At 39.0% G+C, this 11,112-nt stretch overlaps 1 protein-coding gene across 1 annotated transcript; it reads left to right on the top strand.

Annotated features, from left to right (window-relative positions):
* The first annotated feature begins 204 nt into the window (after positions 1-204).
* Positions 205-11,112, top strand: CSI1 (binding protein). The gene is given in 9 exon segments (XM_085754867.1): positions 205-392; positions 563-719; positions 2,147-2,220; positions 2,645-5,699; positions 5,885-6,403; positions 6,405-8,436; positions 9,604-10,058; positions 10,365-10,481; positions 10,582-11,112. Coding segments are annotated over 8 exon segments (6,459 nt in total). The 5' UTR covers positions 205-392; positions 563-653; the 3' UTR covers positions 10,723-11,112.

Here is an 11,112-nt window from a genome sequence, read left to right as displayed (position 1 = left end):
ATTTAATTCCTAAACAAAACAATTACTATTGATCATGCTAAAAAAAGAAAGAAAAAGACATATTCGAAACCACCGTTAGTGAAAAACAGTGAGTGGTTAGGTAAATGTAATTTAGACACAAGAACCAGTTGTCACTTGGCGTGTCTGTCGGTGACTCAGTGGTGTTTGTCTGTAAGAATCACACGAAGCCTCTTCAACTCAATTAACAGCACACACTTTCCTTTCCTTTTTATGTCCATGAAATGAAAATCAACAACAACTCATACTCCGAAACTCGCACATGCAATCATAATAAAACACTAATCACACTCTTTTTCTTCTTCTGACAATTCACACTTCAACTCTCTCATACGGATGCATCGCGTAACCGTTTCTCTTCTCACTCTTTGAAGGTTCTTTTCTATCTTTCGTTGACTCATACACTACACTCTTTTGATCGCGTGCTTGATCTGATTAATTTCTCAAATTTGCATTTATAATTAATTATGCTTGAACTTCAATTACCGTGTCAAATTCATGATTTGAGCTACAATTTCTGATCTCAATTCACTTCACTTCACAGTGAGGCTTTGATGTTCTGACACTGTCTCCACTATAGATCTATCTGGAGAAGGGAACTGATCCTTCTTTAGAGAGACTCTTGGAGTGTGACGATGGCGACCGCAGTGACTTGGAGATTTGCTTCCAACAATGGCACCACTCTTGCTGCTAATGATTTGGTATATTTCATATTTTCTATTGTTTTTGCATTCGATATTGTGTTGTTGTATTTTTAGCTGGTTAGTAAGTATGAATATATAGTTTTGTGGATCTTATGAACATTGATATATCGGGCTTTGTTTACTCTGAAGACATTTTCTATTTTCTTTGCATAAAATTTGTGTTAATTTTACTCGCTAACAAAAAATACTAACAATTGCGTGCATTTTATTCGGAAACAATGTAAATGTGAAAATAATTGTTTTTGTTATCTGTAATATGCTTATCTCTAACTAGCATCTCATCTTCGCTCCATTACAATGGTTCATTTCAAGAGTCTCACATCTTCTTACTTACTAACAAGTTAAACCGACCCATATTTTAGATAATGAAAATAGAAACTGTTTTCACGGAGTAAAATTGGCGACTGTTTAGGATTTTGAATTTTATTTACGGTTACTCTGGTATAACAGAAATTCCAGACAGTTGTGAGATGATACAGTAACATTTGCAATTAAAAATAACTGTAAAACCAAAATTGTGGCTTTAGGCTGCAATTTAAGACCACTTTGAGTGCATTCCTTCTACCAAACAATTTTGGAGTCGAGGCTCTTTGGTTTCATTCTACTATTTTTTTCTTCTCATCTCCAGTTGTCTGTTGAAACATATCTGCCCTGTTTCTTCAAAACAAGACGTTCAAGGTTTTATGTATATTACGAAAATGATGAGGAGTATTCTATTTTAGATGGTGAAGATTATCTGTTATGCACTAAATCTTGTTAATATACGCTGCTGCATATAATTGTCAGTTGGTCCTAAAATGGGGTGCAGGGCTATACTAGAAATCAAAAAAAGGTGGCATTTTTAGATTGTTTGTTTACGCATCTAATCTAGCATAGCATTCATGACCATCTTTATAAGTGAGTGAGTTGTAGTGTTTTCTCCACACAAGAGCGCAATATAAATGTGGATCACTACCAACACTACATATGCTGTATACTTTTATACTCCATTTTGAATTTCTTCTCTGTTTTGCTCAGTAAGATGCAATCCTAAATAAAAAAGTAAACTGTTATGGAAGCTACAACCATCAATACCTAGAAAATATTTTCTTGATATGGACTATGGAGTATAATCAAGTCGTGATATGTTATGGTTGACCTATTTTCCCTCACAACTTGATTCTCTGTTTCTCCTCATATTATTATTAGTTTTCTATCTGTAGCTGTCATTGTGAGTAAGGGCAAGAATATAGGGGTACACTGGTTTTGCATGTTACATGTAAATAAATAAATAAAAAGGAAAGTTGAACTTCAAGATTGATATTTATCCATAACTGCATCTAGCATTTTCCCCCTATTATGTTAGCGTTACTTCCAATGTTAACAATTTAGAGATATACATACATTCCATTTAACCTTCTCCACTGTCATTCTTTCGATTGCAGGAAAGAAATGGTGATGGCAAGGCTCAAGATTCTGAGGCTCCAACTCCCCATTCTGTTCTGAAAATGGGATTGAGGTTGGTTACAATGTAAAACATGTCTAAAAATTATGTCAAAAAGGAATATTCTTCAGCTTGGACAAAACAATGAATCTGCTTGAAATGCTCTACTAAAATCAATGTATTTTTTTTCTTCTTGTGTTGACACATTTTTGTGTTTTGGCAATTGTGCTGATGCTTGCTGCCAAGTAAGCTAGCATCCATGAATCTCGCCTGTTGTGTTATAGGTTGTCATCTCAAAAAGTCAGACTTAAAACTGTTTTTTTCTTGAGAATCTCATTCATGGAAGATAAGATTGTGCGAGGCTTTGGCTATATTGCGTATATGCTCTCTAATCTTAGAACCATCTTACTTGATACATGGCTTTTAATAATATGAATTTGAGTTGAGCATAAATTCTAATATGTAACTTTTAGTATCTTATATTCCTTACTGGTTGCAGAGAACGTAGCAGCAGCGGCATGGAGGATACAGATGGGACATTAGCAAGTATTGCTCAATGCATTGAGCAGTTGCGTCACAGCTCGTCTTCTATGCAAGAGAAAGCGCATTCCTTGAAGCAATTATTGGAGCTTATTGATACGCGTGAAAATGCTTTCAGTGCAGTTGGATCTCATTCTCAGGCAGTTCCGGTGCTTGTTTCCCTTCTCCGGTCAGGGTCATTAAGTGTGAAGATACAGGCAGCAACTGTCTTGGGCTCACTTTGTAAAGAAAACGAGTTAAGGGTGAAAGTCTTGCTTGGAGGATGCATTCCTCCTTTGCTCGGTCTACTGAAGTCCAGTTCTGAAGAAGGTCAAGTAGCTGCTGCAAAGACCATTTTTGCTGTTTCTCAAGGTGATGCCAAAGATCACGTTGGATCAAAAATCTTTTCAACTGAAGGAGTTGTTCCAGTGCTCTGGGAACAGCTGCAAAAGGGCCTAAAAAGTGGAAGTGTAGTAGATAGTTTATTGACTGGAGCATTGAAAAATCTCTACAGCAGTACTGAGAGATTCTGGAATTCGACAATACAGGCTGGAGGAGTGGACATATTACTGAAGTTACTGACAACAGGACAGTCTAGCACATTAGCAAATGTGTGCTTTTTACTTGCCTGTATGATGATGGAAGATGCATCTTTTTGTTCAAAGGTATTGACAGCAGATGCAACAAAACAACTCCTCAAACTTTTAGGCCCTGGTAATGATGCCCCAGTTAGAGCTGAAGCAGCTGGTGCTATTAAATCTCTATCTGCCCAGTGCCAAGATGCAAGGAAAGAGATAGCCAATTATAATGGCATTCCTGCTTTGATTAATGCTACCATAGCTCCTTCCAAAGAGTTCATGCAAGGTGAGTATGCTCAAGCAATACAGGAGAATGCTATGTGTGCTCTTGCGAACATCTCTGGTGGTTTGTCTTATGTAATCTCCAGCCTTGGTCAAAGCCTTGAATCATGCTCCTCACCGACCCAAACTTCCGACACATTGGGAGCTTTAGCTTCAGCTCTTATGATATATGACGACAAGGCAGAATCTACTAGAGCATCAGATCCTTTGGCTGTTGAGCAGACATTACTCGGGCAATTTAAGCCTCACTCGCCCTTCCTTGTGCAGGAAAGGACCATCGAAGCTCTGGCCAGTTTGTATGGAAATCCTATACTCTCACTTAAACTTGCAAATTCTGATGCAAAGCGTTTGCTTGTTGGTTTAATAACAATGGCTGCTAATGAAGTGCAAGATGAGCTCTTAAAAGCTCTCTTGACACTGTGCAATAGTGAATGCAGTCTATGGCGTGCGCTTCAAGGCCGCGAAGGAGTTCAGCTATTGATATCACTTTTGGGGCTTTCATCAGAACAGCAACAAGAATGCGCTGTTGCCCTGCTCTGTCTTTTGTCTAATGAAAATGATGAAAGTAAATGGTCCATTACTGCTGCTGGTGGTATACCTCCACTTGTTCAAATTTTGGAGTCGGGATCTGCAAAAGCGAAGGAAGACTCGGCAACAATCCTCAGGAACCTATGTGATCACAGTGAGGATATACGTGCTTGTGTTGAAAGCGCTGATGCAGTTCCTGCGCTGTTGTGGCTATTGAAGAATGGAAGCCCAAATGGGAAGGAGATTGCAGCTAAGACCTTGAATCACTTAATTCATAAATCTGATACAGCAACTATCAGTCAGCTTACAGCATTATTGACCAGTGATCTACCTGAGTCTAAGGTTTATGTCTTAGATGCTTTGAGGAGTATGCTTTCTGTTGTTTCTCTTAGTGACCTTCTACATGAAGGTAGTGCTGCTAGTGATGCAATCGATACAATGATAAAATTATTGAGCTGCACAAAAGAAGAAACTCAGGCAAAGTCAGCATCAGCTTTGTCAGGAATTTTTGAAACAAGGAAAGATGTGCGAGAAAGTAAAATTGCTGTTAAAACTCTTTGGTCAGCCATGAAGTTGCTTAATGTTGAATCTAGAAGTATCTTAGTGGAGGCCTCGCGCTGCCTAGCTGCAATATTTCTTTCCATCAAAGAGAACAGGGAGGTAGCTATTAATGCGAGAGATGCATTATCCTCCCTAGTTGCACTAGCTAGCTCTTCGGTTTTGGAGGTAGCAGAGCTGGCAACATGTGCTGTGGCAAATCTTCTTTTGGATAGTGAAGTTGCTGAGAATGCTGTTGTGGAGGAAGTTATTTTGCCTGCTACCAGAGTATTGCGTGAAGGCACAAAATATGGAAAAACACATGCAGCAGCAGCAATTGCTCGCCTTTTGCATTCTAGGCAAGTTGATTGTGCTGTAAATGATTGTGTGAATCGTGCTGGTACTGTTCTTGCATTAGTTTCTTTCTTAGATTCTGCTATTGATGAACCTGTTGCAACAACAGAGGCTCTAGAAGCACTTGCCATTCTGTCAAGGTTGAAAGAGACCACTGCAATTAGTAAACCTGCTTGGATGATTTTGGCCGAATTTCCTAAAAGCATAAGCCCAATAGTTCTGTCAATTTCCGATTCAACACCAGTGTTGCAGGATAAAGCTATTGAAATATTATCTCGATTATGTAAGGATCAGCCTTCTGTGTTAGGAGAGAATGTTGCTACTGTATCTGGATGTATATCTTCAATAGCTAAGAGGATAATCAATTCCACTTCTACAAATGTGAAGGTCAAAATTGGGGGAGCTGCAATTCTGATTTGTGCTGCTAAAGAAAATCATCAAAGGCTTGTGGAGGATCTAAATTTATCAAACTTGTGTGCAGATCTTGTACAGTCACTCGTTGATATGGTTATTTCTTCACAGGCTACTTTGATCAATCAGGACGATGTCAACAAGGAACTCATCAGCATTTGCAGGCATACAAAAGACGCCGATGATGGTAAATTGACAAACAGCATATCTGGTGCCGATGTAGCTTTATGGTTACTCTCTGTTCTTGCTTGTCATGACGAAAAATGTAGAATTTCAATAATGGAGGCTGGAGCGATTGAGATTTTCACCGACATGATTGCAAATTTTTCCTCACAATACAATCAGGTATTCAAGTGCCTAATTCACTATGTTTTCATTCATTCTGAAGTAAATAGATAGTACTATTTATGTCAAATATTTACTCATCAGCATGAAGTCGCCCTTAGCCATCAAATATATAGTTAAATAGCAGATTAGTATTCCTATTATTTTTGTATATTAACATTTGCTACTCTATGGCAACCATGCAGATTGACGATAAAGAAGATAGCAGCATGTGGATTTGTGCTATGTTGTTGGCAATATTATTTCAAGATAGGGATATCATACGAGCACATGCAACAATGAAATCTATACCAGCCCTTGCCAATTTGTTGAAGTCAGAGGAATCGGCAAACAAATATTTTGCTGCACAGTCAATAGCTAGCTTAGTCTGTAACGGTAGCAGGGGAACTCTTCTATCTGTTGCAAATTCTGGGGTGGCAGGTGGTCTTATCTCCTTGCTTGGCTGTGCTGATGTTGATATACGGGATCTTCTGGAATTGTCTAATGAATTTTCATTGGTGCCTTTTCCCGATCAAGTTGCTCTTGAGAGGTTGTTTAGAGTTGATGACATTAGAGTTGGTGCCACTTCTCGGAAGGCAATACCTGCCCTAGTTGATCTGCTCAAACCGATTCCAGATCGCCCAGGAGCACCATTTCTAGCACTAGGGATTTTGACTCAGCTTGCTAGAGATTGCCCATCAAATAAGATTGTAATGGTAGAGTCTCGGGGCCATAGAGGCACTTACTAAGTATCTTTCACTGGGTCCACAAGATGCCATTGAAGAAGCTGCTACAGATCTGTTAGGTATTTTGTTTAGCAATGCTGAGATAAGGAGACACGAGTCAGCCTTTGGTGCTGTTACTCAACTCGTAGCCGTGTTACGTTTAGGAGGAAGAGCTGCAAGGTATAGTGCTGCTAAAGCCTTGGAAAGTTTATTCTCGGCTGACAACATTAGAAATGCAGAGACTGCTCGGCAAGCTGTTCAACCCTTGGTGGAGATTCTTAATACTGGTTTAGAGAGAGAGCAACATGCTGCGATTTCTGCGTTAGTTAAGTTACTGAGTGAAAATCCTGCAAGAGCACTTGCTGTTGCTGATGTTGAGACGAATGCCATTGATGTTCTTTGCAAAATTCTTTCATCAGATTGTTCAATGGATCTCAAAGGGGATGCTGCTGAATTATGCTGCGTTCTTTTTGGAAATACAAGGATTCGATCCACAGTGGCTGCTGCACGGTGTGTTGAACCTCTGGTCTCTCTTCTTGTAACTGAGTTTAGTCCTGCTCATCATTCAGTTGTACGGGCATTGGATAGGCTTGTTGGCGATGAGAAATTGGCTGATTTGGTTGTTGCACGTGGTGCAGTTGTTCCTCTTGTTGGCCTACTTTTTGGTACAAACTTTGTACTTCATGAGGCCATTTCCAGAGCTCTGGTCAAGTTAGGAAAAGATCGACCTTCGTGTAAAATGGAAATGGTGAAAGCTGGTGTCATTGAATGCATACTTGACATCCTTCATGAAGCACCTGATTATCTCTGTGCAGCTTTTGCTGAATTGTTACGTATATTGACCAACAATGCTAGCATAGCCAAAGGATCATCAGCTGCTAAAGTGGTTGAACCCCTGTTCTTTTTGCTAACAAGACAAGAATTTGGGCCCAATGGACAACATAGTGTGTTGCAGGTTTTGGTTAATATCTTAGAGCATCCGCAGTGCCGTGCTGATTATAGATTAACTTCTCACCAAACTATTGAACCACTCATCCCTTTGCTTGATTCTCAAACAGATACAGTGCAGCAGTTGGTTGCCGAGCTTCTATCCCATCTACTTTTAGAAGAAGACCTTCAAAAGGATCCAGTGACACAGCAAGTAATTGGCCCTCTTGTGCGAGTTCTTGGTTCAGGCATGCAAATATTGCAGCAGAGAGCTTTGAAGGCCCTTGTCAGTATTGCAGTTGTATGGCCCAATGAAATTGCAAAAGAGGGTGGTGTTATTGAAATTTCCAAAGTAATATTGCAAGCCGACCCTTCCATTCCTCATGTTTTATGGGAATCTGCTGCCTCTGTTTTGGCAAGTATTCTGCAATTTAGTTCGGAATTCTACTTGGAAATTCCTGTTGCTGTTTTGGTAAGGTTGCTTCAATCTGGATCAGAGAGCACAATTAGTGGTGCATTAAATGCTCTTCTTGTGTTGGAAAGTGATGATGAAACTAGTGCAGCTGCGGAGGCAATGGCTGAAAGTGGTGCCATAGAGGCTCTCTTGGAGCTCCTTACATCTCATCAGTGTGAGGACACTGCTGCAAGACTCTTAGAAGTATTGCTTAACAATGTAAAGATTAGAGAAACAAAAGTCACTAAATCAGCCATCTTACCATTATCCCAGTACCTTTTGGATCCTCAAACTCAAGCACAGCAAGCGAGGTTATTAGCAACTTTGGCTCTTGGTGATCTATTCCAGAATGAGAGTCTTGCTCGGACAGCTGATGCAGCCTCAGCTTGTCATGCTTTAGTGAATGTGCTTATAGACCAACCCACTGAAGAAATGAAAGTTGTTGCCATATGTGCTCTGCAGAACCTTGTGATGCACAGTCGAGCAAATAAAAGAGCAGTCGCAGAGGCCAGCGGGGTTCAGGTTATACTGGATCTGATTGGTTCAAGTGATCCTGAAACATCTGTTCAGGCTGCGATGTTTATTAAACTTCTCTTTTCAAATCATACTATTCAAGAGTATGCTGTTAGTGAAACAGTCAGAGCGATAACTGGTAAGTTCTTTGCCATCATGTGATGTTAACAATTGTTTTTATTCTGAACAATTTTGTGATATCTTATCCTCTTTTTACTTAAATGGTGCATTATTTTTTATGCAGCCATTTAAAAAGCAGATTTTTTTATCCTTTCATAGATTAACTTAATGGATCCAAATATGGTTTATGATAGATATTATGGTGTAATTTGATCCATGTAGCCGACCCCGCTTAGTGGGATAAGGCTTTGGGTGTTGTTGTTTCATCAACTAACTGATAAATCTCCGTAAATGCATTTTTCTTGCTTTTTCAAGCTTGTGAATAACTTGGTTTCCACAATATTTTCAGTTAAAAAAACCAATAATGTTACATATGAACAAATTAACAAATCTTGTGAAAAATCTTGTGACACTGTTTGATTCATGTAATCAATTCATACTGGTAGGAAAAGCCAGCCTGTTGTTGTTGGACATGTTCATGCTATATAAAGTATAAACTCTTCTACAAAAATGGGCACGTAGGCTTGTACTAGGTACACTAACTGAGGGCCGTCTTAAGCAATTCGTAGGCCCGGTTTTGGTCATTTAAGGTTTGAAGAAAAATTAAATTTTGGGCCCCAAAAAATTAAAATGAGGCACTAAATAAAAAAATTGCCCAAGTGGGACTTGAACCCATGACATTACACTAAACCAAAAGTGGCCGCGCCACTACAGCTCGCGTGCATAACTTGTTATTATATCACTTTGATTATATATAACTAGTAATTATTTGCCTTGCATATTAAAAAAAAAAAAAAAATTGGGCCCCAAAAAAATTGAGGCCTGGTGACATAGCCCAGCCTCGACGGGCTATGGCCGCCTGACTAAGTGACTGAAAATATTTGTCTAACTCGAAAGGCTCTGTTAAACGGAGATGAAGTTGTTTTTAATCTTGAGTGTATTGATAAATGATGGTGTTATCACGTGTAACTGAAATACTCTCATTTATAATATATCTCTTTCAATCTCTCTTCAATACGTAAGCATGGCCTAACAAAGTTTTTTACTATCTTGTATCAACTTATCATGTGTTTATTTTTAAGTTGCTTCATGAAGCTAACTGAAATACTCGCATTTATAATTTATCTCTTTCTGCCTCTCTTCAGTATGTAAGCATGGCCTAACAAGGTTTTTTATGATCTTGTAGCTGCTATCGAAAAGGATTTATGGGCTACTGGAGCGGTGAACGACGAGTATCTTAAAGCCTTAAATTCTCTATTTAGCAACTTTGCACACCTGAGAGCAACTGAACCAGCAACACTTAGCATTCCACATCTGGTTACATCCTTAAAGTCAGGTTCAGAGGCCACTCAGGAAGCTGCGTTGGATGCACTTTTTCTGCTCAGGCAAGCTTGGTCAGCATGCCCAGCAGAAGTTTCAAGAGCTCAGTCCATAGCAGCCGCAGATGCTATTCCTATGTTACAGTACTTACTCCAGTCTGGACCACCTCGGGTTCATGAGAAGGCAGAGTTTCTGTTGCAGTGTTTGCCGGGGACATTGGTGGTAATTATCAAGTCCGGTAATAATATGAAGCAGTCTGTTGGAAACCCGAGTGTTTACTGCAAGCTTACACTTGGAAACAATCCTCCAAGGCAAACCAAGGTATTTTATAAAGTACAATTTCATACCTATTCATTATGATCTTCTCCGCTGATGCACTAGCATTACTTGACATGGGTGACATGTTGTTTTTCTTGACTGTCAAATCCTTGTTTATTTCCTCTTGGGCATCTTGAGGATGAGCCACTTCAAGGAAGGACAAGGTTTTGTCGAGTGTGTGATTGTATTATGTACAACACAGAACAAGTGTTTTCTGCTTAATACTAGTAATTTATATACAACCTGTTTTAATTTGTTTTTTCTCCTAGGAAATTTAATATGCTAATACATGATAATTATGCTGCTCAGGTGGTCTCAACTGGCCCTAACCCAGAGTGGGATGAGAGTTTCTCATGGTCCTTCGAGAGTCCTCCAAAAGGCCAGAAGCTTCAAATTTCTTGCAAAAACAAGAGTAAAATGGGAAAGGTAACTGAGGGAAAATTGGACTAAATTATAAATCATTCTTTTCATCTTCGGTTATTTTGCTCATACGCTTAACCCCTTTTAATTTTTTATCTGATGACAGAGTTCATTTGGGAAAGTGACGATCCAGATTGAGCGGGTAGTGATGCTGGGGACAGTATCGGGAGAGTACACACTGTTGCCAGAAAGTAAAAGCGGCCCTTCAAGAAATTTAGAAATAGAATTTCAATGGTCTAACAAATGATACCCATTACGTCTAGCGTCAAGCTTTGAAATTGAAACACAGGGTTCATGGTTGGAAAGGAAATTTTGTTTAATCTTTGGATTATTTTATTTATTTACCATAGTGTATATATCAACAGTTTTTTTTTTTTTTTTTTGTGTGTGTCTATAATCAGTCCCAAACAAAACAGTTCTTTTGTCGTAATATTCTTTTGTAATTTGATCATTCATTTCCTAGTTTAGACACTAGGGGCACGACGAAGATCAGGTCTGCTTCGAGTTTCTTGTATGCCTTTTGCTGTTATCAATTTTTCGCTTTATGGAGTTGTAGTGATTTGTAAGCTCATACATATTTGGGAGTAAATTAAATGTAAAATAACAATGATATAAAGTATTTGTACCCAAAGAAAAA

The sequence above is a fragment of the Medicago sativa genome, chromosome 3 (assembly GCF_051527215.1).
Source record: "Medicago sativa cultivar Bolivia chromosome 3, Bolivia_mono, whole genome shotgun sequence".
Classification (NCBI taxonomy): domain Eukaryota; kingdom Viridiplantae; phylum Streptophyta; class Magnoliopsida; order Fabales; family Fabaceae; genus Medicago; species Medicago sativa.
Note: the sequence above shows the minus strand (reverse complement) of the source record. Positions and strands in the feature narration are given on the sequence as shown.